This window comes from Tachyglossus aculeatus, chromosome 1 (genome assembly GCF_015852505.1).
Source record: "Tachyglossus aculeatus isolate mTacAcu1 chromosome 1, mTacAcu1.pri, whole genome shotgun sequence".
NCBI lineage: Eukaryota > Metazoa > Chordata > Mammalia > Monotremata > Tachyglossidae > Tachyglossus > Tachyglossus aculeatus.
The window spans coordinates 86,824,947-86,841,236 of NC_052066.1; the positions used below are offsets into that span (position 1 = coordinate 86,824,947).

The following is a 16,290-nucleotide window of genomic DNA, read 5'->3' on the forward strand; positions in this document are numbered from 1 at the left end:
AGGTTGTCCCATGTGGGGCTCACAGTCTTAATCCCCATTTTACAGATGAGGTAACTGAGGCTCAGAGAAGTTAAGTGACTTGCCCAAGGTCACACAGCAGACATGTGGCAGAGAGGGGATTAGAACCCATGACCTCTGACTCCCAAGCCCGGGCTTTTGGCCGCTGAGCCCGGTTACCCTTCTGTCCAGGCTGTCTTGGTTGTTCTTGCAGGTAACAGCTACAGGCATTTTCCCCCAGCCTTTATATTATGCTAGTTGACTATTACATCACTGGGCTTCTTAGTGTAATAAATCTAATCTACTAATTACAGTCCCATTGTCTTATGGTCTTAGAAGACAAGTCTCACCCTCACCGGACCCCTGAGGCTGTGTCAACATTTAGGTCTTCCCTTGGAGCCTATAGGTCTGGCCCACCTGCAATCACTGGAAACAATAAGCTGAAGTGCATTAAAATTTAACATAGAGAAGCAGCTTGGTTTAATGGAAAGAGCACTGATTTAGGAGTCAGAGGTCATGGGTTCTAATCCTGAGTCTGGCACATGTCAACTGTGTGACCTTGGGCAAGTCACTTAACTTCTCTGTGCCTCAGTTACCTCATCTGTAAAATGGGGATCAAAAGCATGAGCCCCACATGGGACCACTTTGTATCTCCCAGCACTCAGAACAGTGCTTGGCACATAGTAAGTGCTTAACAAATGCCATCATTTGTTATATATATGTATATATGTTTGTACATATTTATTACTCTATTTTATTTGTACATATCTATTCTATTTATTTTATTTTGTTAGTATGTTTGGTTTTGTTCTCTGTCTCCCCCTTTTAGACTGTGAGCCCACTGTTGGGTAGGGACTGTCTCTATATGTTGCCAATTTGTACTTCCCAAGCGCTTAGTACAGTGGTCTGCACATAGTAAGCCCTCAATAAATATGATTGATGATGATGATGATCATTATTATTATTATGGGGTTTAGGCGAGGTGCAAACTGCACACTTCAGCATCAAAGGAAGCAATGTCATGAAGCAGAGGTACCTAAGGGTTCTTAAGATTTAGCTATAAAGAGGACATTGGTGACTTGTGTATATAGGTACATATTTATAATTCTATTTATATTAATTTTGTTTTTAACTATAATTCCAATTTTTATATTGATGCTATTGATACCTGTATCCCTCCTTGTAAACTGTGAGCCCATTGTGGGCAGGGATTGTCTCTGTTGCTGAATTGTACTTTCCAAGAGTTTAGTACAGTGCTCTGCACACAGTATGTGCTCAATAAATACAATTGAATGAATGAATAGTAATAATAATGATGGTATTTGTTAAGGGCTTACTATGTGCCAAACACTGTTCTAAGTGCTGATGAAAAAATTCATGCATTCATTCAATTGTATTGATTGAGCGCTTACTGTGTGCAGAGCAATGTACTAAGTGCTTGGGAAGTACAAGTTGGCAACATATAAAGATGGTCCCTACACAACAATGGGCTCACAGTCTAGAAGGCTTTACAGGAAGCTGCAGAAATAGAAGCTTTGCTTTGCTAACTGGCGATAATTTTTCAACACACTAAGGAAAAGTGTGTCCAATTTAGTTTCAACAACAATCCTGGATAGTTGCTGAAACTGGGTTCTAATCCCAGCTCCACCGCTTGTCTGCTGCGTATCCTTGGGCAAATCGATTAACTTCTCTGTGCCTCAGTTACCTCATCTGTAAAATGGAGATTAAGAGTGTGAGCCCCATGTGGGACGTGGACTGTGTCCAACTTGACTAGCGTTTATCTACCCCAGTGCTTGGTACAGAGTCTGGCACATCGTAACAAATACCACAAAAATACCATAAAAATCATCATCATCAATAGTATTTATTTAGTGCTTACTGTGTGCAGAGCACTGTACTAAGCGCTTGGGAAGTACACGTTGGCAACATATAGAGACAGTCCCTACCCAACAGTCCCTACCCAAATAACTTTAGAGGGTATGGGCTCAGGGCTAAAAGCATTGAAAGAATAACTGTAGTGGGTCAAGAAGAGGGTGGGTGTAGAAGGAGTGAAACGACAGGTGTTAAGGAGTTTGTTCCAGGAGTTTGGATAGGAATGGAAGCAGGGAGATGGGATATTAGCAGGAGAGACTGTGGGATCAAGAGAGAGAGACTTTTTAAGTATGGGGGAGACCCAAACATGTTGGAGGCAGAAGGAAAGGAGCTGAGAGAAAGTGAGGCTGAAGAGATCAGTGAACCACAAAGTGAGAGTTTGATGATAACAATGAAACCCAGAATTCAAATTTGGCCCACAGTAAACACACCCTCACTCCCACCTTACCCCTCAACCCTACCTTAGTGGTAAATCAAGATAGAGTGCGGGCTACGTGTATCTTGGTCTCACAAACTGTTCCGAGGGGTAAATGATGGAGAGAACTGTGACTTATGCTTCTCCCCACCCACCCAATCATGTCCCATCCATTTTTATTTAAATGGATCTTGTTAAGCCAAAGCATTGTACTAAGCACTGGGGTAGAGACAAAGTAATCAGGTGGGACACTGTCCCTGTCCTACACTGGGCTCACAGTCTCACTGCATCCTCTAGACCTTTAGCTCGTTATGGGCAGGAATGTGTCTGTTGCTATATTGCCTCTCCCAAGTGCTTATTAAAGTACTTTGCCCACAGTAAGTGCTCAATAAATATGATTGAATGAATGAATGAATGAAGCCATTTTCTTGGAGTTCCCGATGGACAAAATTGGGACATTTACCTCAGTAGATTGAAGAGGGCTGCCTTTTACCTTTTTTTGCCTTTTTCCCGACTCCGCCACATGTCTGCTGTGTGACCTTGGGCAAGTCACTTAATTTCTCTGAGCCTCAGTTACCTCATCTGTATAATGGGGATTAAGACTGTGAACCCCACATGGGACAACCTGATCACTTTGTATCCCCCCCCCAGCACTTAGAACAGTGCTTTGCACATAGTAAGCACTTAACAAATGCCAACATTATTATTATTATTATTATTATTATTATTATTATTATTATTTACCTCCCCTTCTCAACTCCCCCATCTCTCAAGCTTAAGAAATGTTTATGTATGTCATTCACTGGATTCTCTTAGTCTTGATGTCAGCTGTTGAGGCAAACGCTAGCTTTCAGGCACTTCACTTCCAGGCTCATTTCAAAAGGATAGGTCTCTGAAAAAAAAAAATAATAATAATGATGACATTTGTTAAGTGCTTACTATGTGCAAAGCACTGTTCTAAGCCCTGGGGGGGATACAAGGTGATCAGGTTGTCCCACGTGGGGCTCAAAGTCTTAATCCCCATTTTACAGATGAGGTAACTGAGGCTCAGATAAGTTAAGTGATTCACCCAAGGTCACACAGCAGATATGTGGTGGAGTCGGGATTAGAACCCATGACCTCTGACTCCCAAGCCCGTGCTCTTTCCACTGAGCCACGCTGCTTCTCAATCTTGGATTACAATTGCTCATAGCATATTCAATCTAGTAAAATAGTATCCATCTACCTGCTTAAAGATCTTTACTCAGCAATGGTTAGACCATCTTTATATAACTTATTAATTTGATTCATTCATTAATCTATAATTCATAGTTGAAATAATATTTTGATAATCCTGATGCAGAATGATAAGCAAATCAGGTAGGCTGCAAAGGTTATTACTGTCAATCGGGAATACATGTGGGAATCTACTATTCTATCAGGGCAGAAATTCTTCATGAATTATTTTTAAAACAAAATTCATCAAGAACTCATTTGCTTCCTTGATTTCAACTACCACTTCTAGGTGAATGACTCCCAAATCTGCAGCACGGCACTGCCCTCTCACCTGTTCTATAGTCTCTGCCTGTATCTATCTCTGGTCGATCCAACAGTAATTTAAATTCCTCCTATAAACCTTCTCTTCCTACTTTTTCCTTCACCATCCACAGCAACCAATCACCAGAATTTATTGAGTGCTTATTGTATGTAGAGCTCTCTACTAAGAGCTTGGGAAGGTACAAAACAACAGAATTAGATGCAATTCCAGCCCACAAATTGTTTAGAGTCTTTACAGGGGAAGACAGAATTTAAGAAAAAATACAGATAAAATAAATAGTGTAGGATATTTACACAAGTGCTGTGGAGATGTGGGCAGGGAATGTGTCTGCTTCTTGTTGTTGTGTTATACTCTCCTGAATGCAGTGCTCAGTAAATATGATTGCTTGAATGCATGAATGAATGGGATGAGAATCAGCATGGCAAAGTGGATAAAATATGGGCCTGGGAATCAGAAGGTCATGGGTTCTTATTCTGGCTTTGCCACCTACTTGCTGTGTGACTTTGGGCAAATCACTTCATTTCCCTGGACCTCAGTTACTTCATCTGTAAAGTGGGGATTGAGATTGTGAGCCCCAAATGGGACAAGCGCAGTGTCCGTCTCAATTTGCTTGTATCCACCCCTGGGCTTAGTACAGTGCCTGGCACATAGTAAGTGCATAACAAAAATCATTATTAATAATAATAATAATAATAATAATAATAATGGCATTTGTTAAGTGCTTACTTTGAGTGAAGCACTGTTCTAAGCGCTGGAAGAGATACAAAGTGATCAGGTTGGCCCACGTGAGGCTCACAGTCGAAATCCCCATTTTACAGATGAGGTTACTGAGGCCCAGAGAAGTTAAGTGACTTGCCCGAAGTCACACAGCTGACAAGTGGCAGAGCCGGGATTATTATTATTTTTATTATTATTATTATCAAAATCAAAGTGCTTAAGGGAAACACAGCAAAGTGCATAATCACTGGTGAGGGCAGCAGTTAGGGGAAAGAGGGAAATTACCTTTTTATATGTCCCACCAGATCCCAGACATGGGGTGAACTTTGATTCCTTTCTCAATCCTGCCAGTTTCCTCTACATTATTTCATGGATTCTCCCCTCCCTCTCCACATTTGCTTCTCTCCCTCCAGCTAAAGCTCTTGTCACTTTCTGCTTGTAACAGCCTCCATACGAATCTCCCTGTCTCAAGCCTCTTCCCTCTTCAGATGACCCTGCATTCAGCGGCCCGTCTGATCTTTTCAAAGTGCAGTTCTCATCACACCACTCCTACCTCAAAAACCCATCAATCCCCCAAGCACGCTTGAGTATTTGTTATTTACTTGTTTAATCTGCATACTTGTGTTTTTATTATTTGAATCTATGTCCTTATTCTGTTTCCATTATATATTGGAATGTGGGACTGCTTTCTCATATCTCCCACTAAATTTCATCTGTCTTGTAGCTACCCCAGCACTTAGTATGGTGCCTGGCGCATAGGGAGTGCTTAACAAATACCATTTAAAAAAGAACAAAAACAAAAAATTCTAAGTTCCTCAGGGAGAAGGGCCCCTTCTTTTACCCCTATTGTATGACTCCAAATATCCAGTACGGCTCACTGCATCCTTAAGGCACTAAGGACCTGGTTTCTAATCCCAGCACCACCACCTGTCTGCTGTTTGACCTTGGGCAGGTCATTTCACTTCTCTGTGCCTCAGTTACCTCAGCTGTAAAATGGAGATTAAAACTGGGAGCCCCACGTGGGACAGAGACTACATCCAACCTGATAATTTGTATCTACCCCAAAGCTTAGAATAGTGTTTGGCACATAGTAAGCATTTAACAAATACCATCATTATTAAGTCAATACTGGTGGCATTGACAATGTTGCCTCCACTGATAAAGCACCTTGTGAAACAATTGCTGATGGGTTACACTTTTTTATTGCAAAAATATTATGATAATGTATAGTAATGACAATAATGGTTGTTTGTTAAGCTGTTATTGTGTGTCAAACTCTGTTCTAAGCCCTGGGATAGATACAGGTTTGTCAAGTTGGACATGGTCCGTGTCCCATGTAGAGCTCACAGTCTAAATTGTAGGGAGAACAGATTTTGAATCCTCATTTTATACGTGAGATAAGAGGCACAGAGAAGTGAAGTGATTTGCTCAAGGTCTTACAGGCAAGTGGCAGAGCCAGATTTAGAACCTAGGTCCTCCGAGTTCCAGATCTGTGCTCTTTCCATTAGGCCATACTGCTTCTCAAATCAAAGAGCACGTTATTCAGGAAATACTGCGGCAACAACTCCACATGACAAGGGTGGTGGCATCATCCCTGCAGAATTGGCAGAGATTGTGGGGACAGTGATAATGGCTTTGGGGCAAGATAGGTGACAGTAGGCCGATCCTGCTTTGGAGAAGCAGTGTGGCTTAGTGGAAAGAACCCGGGCCGGCGAGTCAGAGAACCTGGGTTCTAATCCTGGTTCTGCCACTTAATTACTGGGTGACCTTGGGAAAGTCACTTCACTTTTCTGTGCTTCATTTTCTGACAGGGACTATGTCCAAACATACATATACCCAGTGTTTAGAACAGTGATTGACACATAGTAAGTGATTAACAAATGCCATTGTTAATGGGGTGGGGGAGAGGAAGGTGGGTGGCCAGGAAATGGAGAATCCAAGATGAAGGCTGCACTCTTTTAGCTATCCCCCTGCCTGCTGGCCCCTGTTTTCCAATAAATGTGATTGAATGGACGAATAAATAGACACCCAGCTGAACTTCGGAGCATCTGAGGAAAGTTGTTCTTGCCTTAACCAGTCTCTGGCCAGTGCTCTATGCATCTTTACTGGGTTCCATTATTTTACTCAGTTTATTTTGTAAGCCAGGAACCACCTTGTCCCTTGCGACCTCTCAGACCTAGACAAAGACACTGTGTTAATCAATCTAATTTAAATGCTTACTGTGTGCAGAGCATTTTATAAAGCATTTTGGAAAGTACAATGCAATAGAGTTCGTAGACATGATCCTTGCCCTCAAGGAGTTTACAATCTAGTGGGGGAGAGAGACATTAAAATACATGACAAAGAGTAGAAGAAGTGGAAGAGTATAAGGTTATGGCCATAGACATAGTAAAAAAAAACCAGAGATTTTGTCTCTGCACATCCTCCCTGCCTGCCAGAGAACTCTGGGATCTTAACTTTCCCCAGTATAGCCCATCCCTGAGACAAAGGATAGTGAGTCAGTGCCTATGTTTCCTGGGAAATGTAGTTTCTCCTTTCTTTCTTTGCAATTCCCGTATCAAAATTCAATAAGATGTTTGATTGGATGTTTTGAAAGCACCTAGCTCTCACCAAAGATTGACTGCAATGTAACATCCAGGCTATCATGTGTTCTGACTTGGATGCCATGGGACTTCAAACCCTAGAACTCACATTCCTTGTATATCTCACCTCCTGAAGCCCCCTCCTGTAAATGCTCAGTCCCTCAAAGCCCTGCTCCAAGCTCAAAGTGAACAGTGGCACTTCTGGTAAAGATTTTTGTTTGTTTTTGTTTTTTTAATGGTAAAAAAACAAAGCTAATCTAAGCAAAACAATCTAATCTAATCTAAACAATCTAATCTAAACAAAGCTAATCAGGTTGGACACAGCCTATGTCCCACATGGGGCACAAAGTCTCAGTCTCCCTTTTACGAACCAGTTGACTGAGGCTCAGATAAGTTAAGAGATTTAACAAAGGTCACACAGCAGACAAGTAGCAGAGTAGCAGGCCCATGCTTGCTCCACTAAGCCATGCTGTTAAAAAAATATATATTAATAAGCTGAGAAAACCATGCCTTGTGTGGATGAGAGAAGTGAAGAGATATGTCAGAGGTCAAATAAAGTTAGAGGGAGAAATCCTCATACATCATTACACATTTACCCACATAAATGTACACATTCACACTCTGATAATCATATACACCACAATACATTTGATCAGATCCTCAAACAAGGCCATTATTGCTTTGAAAAATTTACTAAGAAATCTCTACCAGGAAGGCTTCAGTGGAGCAGCGGAAGGTGACCAGAGACAGGGATTGGTGGAACAGTGGACGCATTTTTAGTTCTAGCTGCTGGCTGCAAGTCATTCCTTACAGCCTCCAGAGCTGTTTGATGCGATGAAGGAATCGACAACTCCATCCATACCTAACTCATATCCCATGGCCATGCCTCAGGTAGGCCCATCAGAGTCCCAGGCCACTGGAATTCTAAACTGTGACTTCTAGACTGTAAGCCCATTGTTGGGTAGGGATTGCCTCTATTTGTTGCTGAATTGTACTTTCCAAGAGCTTAGTACCGTGCTCTGCACACAGTAAGTGCTCAATAAATGCGATTGAATGAATGAATGGAATTTCCTCAGGACTCTGAGCCAGCGTGCCCCTGCCTGAAAACACCCACCAACCTTGATGTCCTTGGCCCAAACTGGAGCAGGAGCAGCAGGAAAGAAAAGTAAAATGAAAGCTGTCACCACCATGACCTTCATTTCTGAGTGGCCACATTTAAAAAAAATGCTATTTAATGATAACGGTGGTATGTGTGAAGTGCTTACCAAGTGCCAGACAGTGTTGTAAACTCTGGGTCTTATACAAGGAAATCTGGTTGGACATTTGTTAAGCGCTCACTGTGTGTCAGGCACTGTCCTAAGAGCTAGGGTAGATCTCAGGCGATCAAGTTTGACACAGTCCATGTCCCACATGCAGCTTACAGTCTTAATCCCCATTTTACGAATGATGTAACAGTCACAGAGAAGGTAAGTGAATTGCCCAAGATCACACAGCAGACAAGTGATGGAGCCAGTATTAGAACCCAGATCCTTCTGACTCCCAGGTTCATGCTCTATCTACTAGGCCACACTGCTTCTCAACATTTCCCAACATAGATCCCATAAATCCTAGTGGAAGTCATAAAACCCTGAGGTCATGGCCATAGCCATACCCATCTGTTATTTCACTTATATTCTCATACCACCCTGCATTCTCCCCACTGCTGCTTGGGCTATAAAGTGCCTGGATTCCTCTGGAAATTTCACAGGGTATTTCAGCGACTAGTGTCAGTAATCATGGCTTGGTGGCTTTCGTTCCTTGGTTAATAGGACAAAGAAGACCAGGGAATCTTTGCTTCCTCATCTCCCCTGTCCAGCTCCTGTAGGATTTGGGGCTGTGGCAGGGGCCAGCAGACAGGAGATAGGGAAAGTCAGTAACTCACCCAACTCAAGAGAAGCAGCATGGCTTAGTGGATAGAGCACGGGCCTCGGCTTCAGGATGTCTTGTCTCTTGTCTTATGTGTCGAGTCATTTCCAATCCATAGCGACACCGTGGACCCATCTCTCCCAGAACGCCCCACTCTTCATCTGCAATCCTTCTGGTAGTGTGTCCATAGAGTTTTCTTGGTAAAAATACGGAAGTGGTTTACCATTGCCGTTTTTCACACAGTAAACTCAAGTCTCTGCCCTTGACTCTCTCCGATGCCGCTGCTGCCCAGCATTGATGAGTTTTGACTTGTAGCGGATTGCCTTCCACTCGCTAGCCACTGCCCAAGCTAGGAATGAAATGGGTAGGCTTATGCTTGATTCTCCCTCCCGTATCCGAGATTGGTAGAGTACTGGAAACTTTCTAGGTGTGACTTTGAGAGGGGGCTTCAGAAGGACCTGGGTTCTAAATCCAGATCTGTCACTTGCCTGCTGTGTGACTTTGGATAAGTTCCTTGACTTCTCTCTGCCTCTGTTCCCTCATTAGGAAAATGAGGATTAAGACTGTGAGTTCTATGTGGGATAGAGACTGTGACCAACTCGATGACCTTGTATCTATCCCAGCACTTGGTACAGTGGCACATAGTAAGCGCTTAACAAATACCAGTTATTATTATCATTATTATTTTTACTCTCACCTTGTCTATTCCTGGAGGAAACAGGGATGCAACTGGTGGTAGGAGTTCACAATTTGGGTACGAAGGGGAAAGTAGTGCATATTTCCTATGTTCTAACATCTTTGTACAGTGAAAGTGGAAATCTAGAGCAGGTGAGATTCTGCCTTACCTATCCTGTTTTTACTGCCAAATCTATTTTAATCTTTGGGACAAGAAGGCATTAGCCAAACTATGATTATAGTATTCAAGAAAATACAAGCTGACTAATCTGTTAGTGATTTCATATAGTGATTTATGCATATATATATTTATAAATCACTATATAAAATCACTAACAGATTAGTCAGCTTGTATTTTGTATAGTATAATACAAAATAATAGTATATATAGTATATATACTATTATGTACTATAATAGTATACTATTATATACTATATATATATATAATAATGATGGCATTTGTTAAGCGCTTACTATGTGCAATGTACTGTTCTAAGTGCTGGGGAGGATACAAGGTGATCAGGTTTCCCCACGTGGGGCTCACAGTCTTAATTTTACCCTACTTTACAGATGAGGTAACTTGAGGCCCAGAGAAGTTAAGTGACTTGCCCAAGGTCACACAGCTGACAACTGATGGAGCCGGGATTTGAACCCATGACCTCTGACTCCGAAGCCCGGGCTCTTTCCATTGAGCCACGCTCCTTCATAGCTACATAAACCTTTACTTCCTTGGTGAATAGGACAGGGCAGAGCAGGGAGTCTTTGCTTCCTCACCTCACCTATCCAGCTCCTCTAGGATTTGGGGGTGGATATATATATATATATATATATATATATATATATATATATATATATATATATATACATATATATATATATATACATATATATATATAATTGTCCTTCATGCTCTAAGATGAGACTGAAAATGGTGGGGTTCATCTTCAAGGGAACATATGTACCTGTAGAGGTCAGACAAAACTTCAGTCCTGACTTCCCCAAGGTTGTGTTGTCCTTTCATCATCATCAGTTGTATTTATTGAGCGCTTACTATGTGCAGAGCACTGTACTAAGCGCTTGGGAAGTACAAATTGGCAACATATAGAGACGGTCCCTACCCAACAGTGGGCTCACAGTCTAAAAGGGGGAGACAGAGAACAAAACCAAACATACTAACAAAATAAAATAAATAGGATAGATATGTACAAGTAAAATAAATAAATAAATAAATAATCCTTTCTGTGTGTGAGTTGCCTGGCACTTGATTCACTTTTCCCTTTTTGTCTCCTGATCCTTTTTAAGCTTCTGCTCCAAAAGAGCCAATTCTTTCATGATTTCATTGTGCTTCTACTGGTCTGTCTGCTGCAGTTGTTTCCCAGGTTGCATCTAAGATGCTATAATGTCTTTCTGATCGGAAAGCACAGTGTGTTTCTGCAGACACTTCTTGCACCCGTCTTGGCCCAATTTAAACTCCGAGTACATTTGTTTTGCTGATTTATAGATTCCCCAGAACCAGAGGTTTATAACAATGGAAATACTGACAAGACCCTTAAACATAGCACTGTTGGTTGTGCCACCGTGTCGTCATGCATAAAACATGCCCTAATTAAAATTCTGTCCACTGGGCTAACAGCTGGGAAGGTGAATCTACTAGGTTTTGAAGGAACTGAATGCCTTTCAATGTGGAGTGTGTTTGGATTGAAAAATGATTGCTTTTAGATGATCTTTCTTTTCATGTCACTGAAGGTTATTACCAAGTGTTTCCTTTTTCCTAGGAGGTGAAGTCACGAAACCCAGATTTGCTCAGTATTTTCACGGCAGCCTTGCTAGCCTCATTATCCGGCCAGGCAAAATTGAGAGTCAGAAAGTGATTTCCTGTTTGCAGGCCTGCAAGGAAGGCCTGGATATTAATTCTCTTGAGAGTCTTGGCCAAGGAATAAAGGTGAGGGATGAACTGACACTGTCTTTGATAAAATTTAGGGCTGATTTATGAAGTGAAGAGCACAAGGTAGAGTACACACAGTACAAATGTACTCCCAGAAGCGATGTAATTTCCCATAAAGTCATGCAAAGAAAAAGAGGAACAGGACAAATGTTTCCATTATTTCCAGGATCTCCATTAGAAATTAAGAGGCTACAGTTATTTCACAGCCACTAAAAAATTTCCAGGTCAAAAATTCAAGAACAGCCCTCTTTTTTAAGAACAGATAATGGTTTCAAGACATTTGATTGGATATAATGTTCAATGTAGTTTTCACCAGATGCGCTTCAAAGGATATCAAATTGTTTGGCGTGACACAAATTAGAGGGAAAATATTGTTTGTCAGTTTTGATGAGCTCTTCCCTCCACCACCACCCACCTCCTTGCCCTTCTGTTTGGGCCCAGGAAAGAGCTAACTGAACAATAATAATAATGATGGCATTTGTTATGCGCTTATTATGTGCAAAGCACTGTTCTAAGCACTGTGGGGGATACAAGGTGATCAGGTTGTCCCATGTGGGGCTCACACTCTTAATCCCCATGAACACCCAGTTGGATGCTAGAGGGGAGTGTTCACCTGACCTCCGTTTGGGGCTTTGGCCATGCCAAGAAAGGGGGAAGAAAAACTCAGCAACTGGAGACCTTGAAGCATATTCCTCACTAAGGTCTGGATAAGCTAACCCCATTTAACTATCAAAGGGGTTGCCTTTTTTTCCCCAACCTGTAGGAAATTGGCTAAATTAGAGCACAGTACCTACTAGCCATCCCCTGAGCATAGGGTGGTCCCACCGTGTGGAAGAAGGGTTCCCAAAGCTATTTAATGGTGACGGTATATGCAAAGTGCTGTGTGTCAAGCATTGTACTAAGCGCTAGGGTAGATATAAGATAATCAAGTCAGACACAGGCTGGGCCCAACAAGGGACTCAAAGTCTAAGTAGGAGGGAGAGCAGTTATTGAATTCTCATTTTACAGATGAGGAAAATAAGGCACAGATAAATTAAGTGATTTGCCCAAGGTCATTCCAAAGACAAATGGAAGAGTTGGGATTAGAACCCAGGTCTTCTGAAAGTTAGTGCTCTTTCCGCTTAGGCCACTACGTCTAGTTCCCTACCTTTCCAACAGCCCATCCCCAGGATCAGAAAATCAAGTTTAATGCACAACAGGTATGATAACGTTGGTTTCAGTTTCTTAGTTCGTGGAAGAACTATACAAACCTTTTCCTAGAAAAACCCAGGTAAAAAGCTGGAACTAGGAACCTATGGGTGATGCACCATTTTGCACTTCTATCTAAATGACCAGACCTACTCTGCATGCAACCTGCAAAGCATTTTACTAAAATAGAAATGCGAGAGTTGTGTTTCTTCCACAGGGCTGACTCTCAGAGGTCTCACCATCAAGAGGTGGGTGGCTCTAAGGAAGAATGGGAGTGAATTCAGTGTGCAACAAAAAGCAGCATTTATATTCCAATCAATCAGTAGCATTTATTGAGTTCTTATTATGTGCAGAGCACTGAACTAAGCCCCCAGAAGTTTACACTAAAGTTGGTAGACATGATCATCACCCTTCTAGGAGATTATAGTCTAATGGGAAAGCCGGACATTAAAATAAATTGTATTCCATGGGGTAAGCAGAGTTCCTACTCTGCAGATATCTTGAAACATCATGGACTAATTTGAAGTCAGGGTAGGCACTTTGGATGGCATTTGTTAAGTGCTTATTATGTGCAAAGCACTTTTCTAAGCGCTGGGGAGGATGCAAGGTGATTAGGTTGTCCCACGTGGGGTTCACAGTCTTCATCCCCATTTTACAGATGAAGTAACTGAGGCCCAGAGCAGTGAAGTGACTTGCCCAAAGTCACACAGCTGACAAGCGGCGGAACTGGAATTTGAACCCATGACCTCTGACTCCCAAGCCTGGGCTCTTTCCAATGAGCCACACTGCTTCTCTATAATGATGATGGCATTTGTTAAGCGCTTACTATGTGCAAAGCACTGTTCTGTGTTGGGGGAATATTCATTCATTCATTCAATCATATTTATTGACACTTACTGTGTGCAGAGCACTCTTCTAAATGCTTGGGAAGTACAAGTCGGCAACATATAGAGACGGTCCCTACCCAACAACGGGCATGGGGCTCACAGTCTTAATCCCCATTTTCCAGATGAGGGAACTGAGGCACAGAGAAGTTAAGTGACTTGCCCAAAGTCATACAGCTGACAAGTGGGAGAGCCGGGATTAGAACCCATGACCTCTGACTCCCAACACTGTGCTCTATCCTCTGAGCTATGGGATGATGCCAGTTTATATTCCTGTGGAATGCTGAGCTGAGTACAAGACCACTTAGAACATCCTGTTGCCATTTCAAGAATAAACATTTAAAAACATTTTAGAAACATTTTCTTCACCCAATGAACTACTTACTGTACTTTCAGCTTTACCTCCAACTGCTGCCTTCAGCCCTGTAGTTTTCTTCCCTTTTAGCCTAGCTATGAGTCAGGGAAACAGAGAGAAACATTCTTCTTGAGCCCATGCATTTCAGGATATTTTCTGTTTCAAATTACAATGGTGTCAGGGAAGGCTTTTCAAGTTCCTACTATCATTTCCACCTCCTGAGCCATTCTGACAGTTAGACTGACAGCGGGAGGGGAAATAGAAAGCAAGTCAGAAAGACACAAGGTGGAGGATTTCCCTGTAGGACTGACAGCTGAAGTCTCTGTGGAAAGAGACCCCATTGGCAGAGTGACCTTGGACAGGAATTCAATCAGTAGAGCAACCTGTCCAAAGTCCAAAAACACCTGGTTCCAGCAATCAGATGACTTTATGTGTCCACCAGTACCCATGGGGTGCATATATTTGCACAAGACTTACTTGCTTTGAGAAAGAAAATTGCATTACCTGGAACTTAAAAATGCAGCGATGTCAACAGGACTGTCAAGTGTTCCCTGAGGATTTCAAATCCAACTGCCTCCTCCCATCTGCCTAGGAGACACCAGCTTAATAGTATCACAAGAAGCCTGATGTTCCCATTTTTGACTTCTTGCCCTTTCCCTGGCCTAATTTTCATATTTTTGTGACTGCTATTGGAAGTGCTGCCTGAGCTATTGCTATTTTTATCAAAATGATTCTTCTCTTCCATAAAACAGAAATGGCCCAGACCAGCATGTTTTCAACTTGACAACCTATCTAGCTGCAGCCCAGTTGCTCTCTGGAAACTCTTCACTAAACTAGGTCACCAACCCCTTACTGGGCTAATTTCACTCTTGGTTTCTGGGAGGTGAAAAAGACTAACACAAGGTTCACATTTGCAGGTAGACTTGATTATGGGGCAGAGGAAACCTCTCCTACATGTTTCCTTGAAATAGTCTCTTCCACATTGGACCTCTTAAACCAACTTTTAGAAATGTGGAGCATTAGGATGTAAATGCAGGAGCATCATCTGCTTCTGTGCCTAGCACAGGTGATTCACTGAATTGATACATCGGTATTTTCCAAAAGGGAAACAAAGATATACTACCAAATGGCAGAATCCTGTGGCTCATGATTCTCATGGGTCTCTAGACTGTAATCTACTTGTGGTCAGAGAATATGTCTATCAATTCTGTTGTATGTACTCTCCCAAGCACTTAGTACAGTGCTCGGCACACAGTAGACACTCAATCAATGCTACTGATTGATTTCCCAACAGGACAGAGGGAATCATAGATTTCCGAGAGAGTCTCACTGGAGATAAAATATTTCAGCGAACAGTTTTTGTAATTGGTAGCTGTTAGGAAATGCAAGGTATTACCTCGTGGTTTTTAATATGAGGGAATAAGGGAAGGAGAACAGTGCTTGGCACAAAGTAAGTGCTTAACAAATACCATAATTATTAACTAGCCTGGGCCCAAGGACAACGGCTGAGTTATAAATTCATAACTCAACCTGTCAACTTCAAGAAGCAGCTGATTTGTAGTTTAGATGTTGGAAGAAGTTCCATTTCACTGTCATTACTCCAGGGAACATCAAATAAATGGAAAATAAACCACAACTGGTCACTCTGGAGTTGGGGTTGAGGTAATTTTGTTTGGAGCAGGTGAGCATAAATATTGCCAAGTGGAGTGTTTCCCAAGTTGGGACAGAAATAATAATAACAGTAACAACAGCAACGATGATTATAATAATAACAGTATTTTCTAAGTACTTATTACGCCCTGAATACTGTGCTCGGCATTGGGGTAGGAACAAGATAATCAGGTTGAACACAAACCCTCTCCCACATGGGGATCACAGTCCAAGTGGCAGGTAGAACAGCTTTTTAATCTTTTTTTTTTAATAGATGAAGAAACTGAGGCACAGAGAAGTTTGGTGATTTGTTCACGGTCACACAGAGGTAGAACTGGGGTTAGAATCCTAGTACTCCAAATTCCAGGCCTATGATCTTTGTACTTGGCCATGCTGCTTCTCATGGCCCCTGTCTGCAAAGTGTTTTCAGTCTAACAGGATAAGCAACAGAGAACCTAGACTTGGAAACTTAAAAAAAAAAAAAGATAGAGAACTATTCAACACAATCTGAACAGATTAAAAACAGCAATTTTACTACACAGTTATGGCCACAAGAATGACCAAGGC

The 16,290-nt window shown here is 41.9% G+C and overlaps 1 protein-coding gene across 1 annotated transcript in view; it reads left to right on the forward strand.

Annotated features, from left to right (window-relative positions):
* CLSTN2 (calsyntenin 2) overlaps positions 1 to 16,290 on the forward strand; it is a 1,113,326-nt gene that overhangs the window by 1,074,122 nt on the left and 22,914 nt on the right. The window contains exon 10 of the mRNA XM_038751476.1: positions 11,477 to 11,643. Coding sequence (XP_038607404.1) covers positions 11,477 to 11,643 — 167 coding nt within the window. The remainder of the gene's footprint in view (positions 1 to 11,476; positions 11,644 to 16,290) is intronic.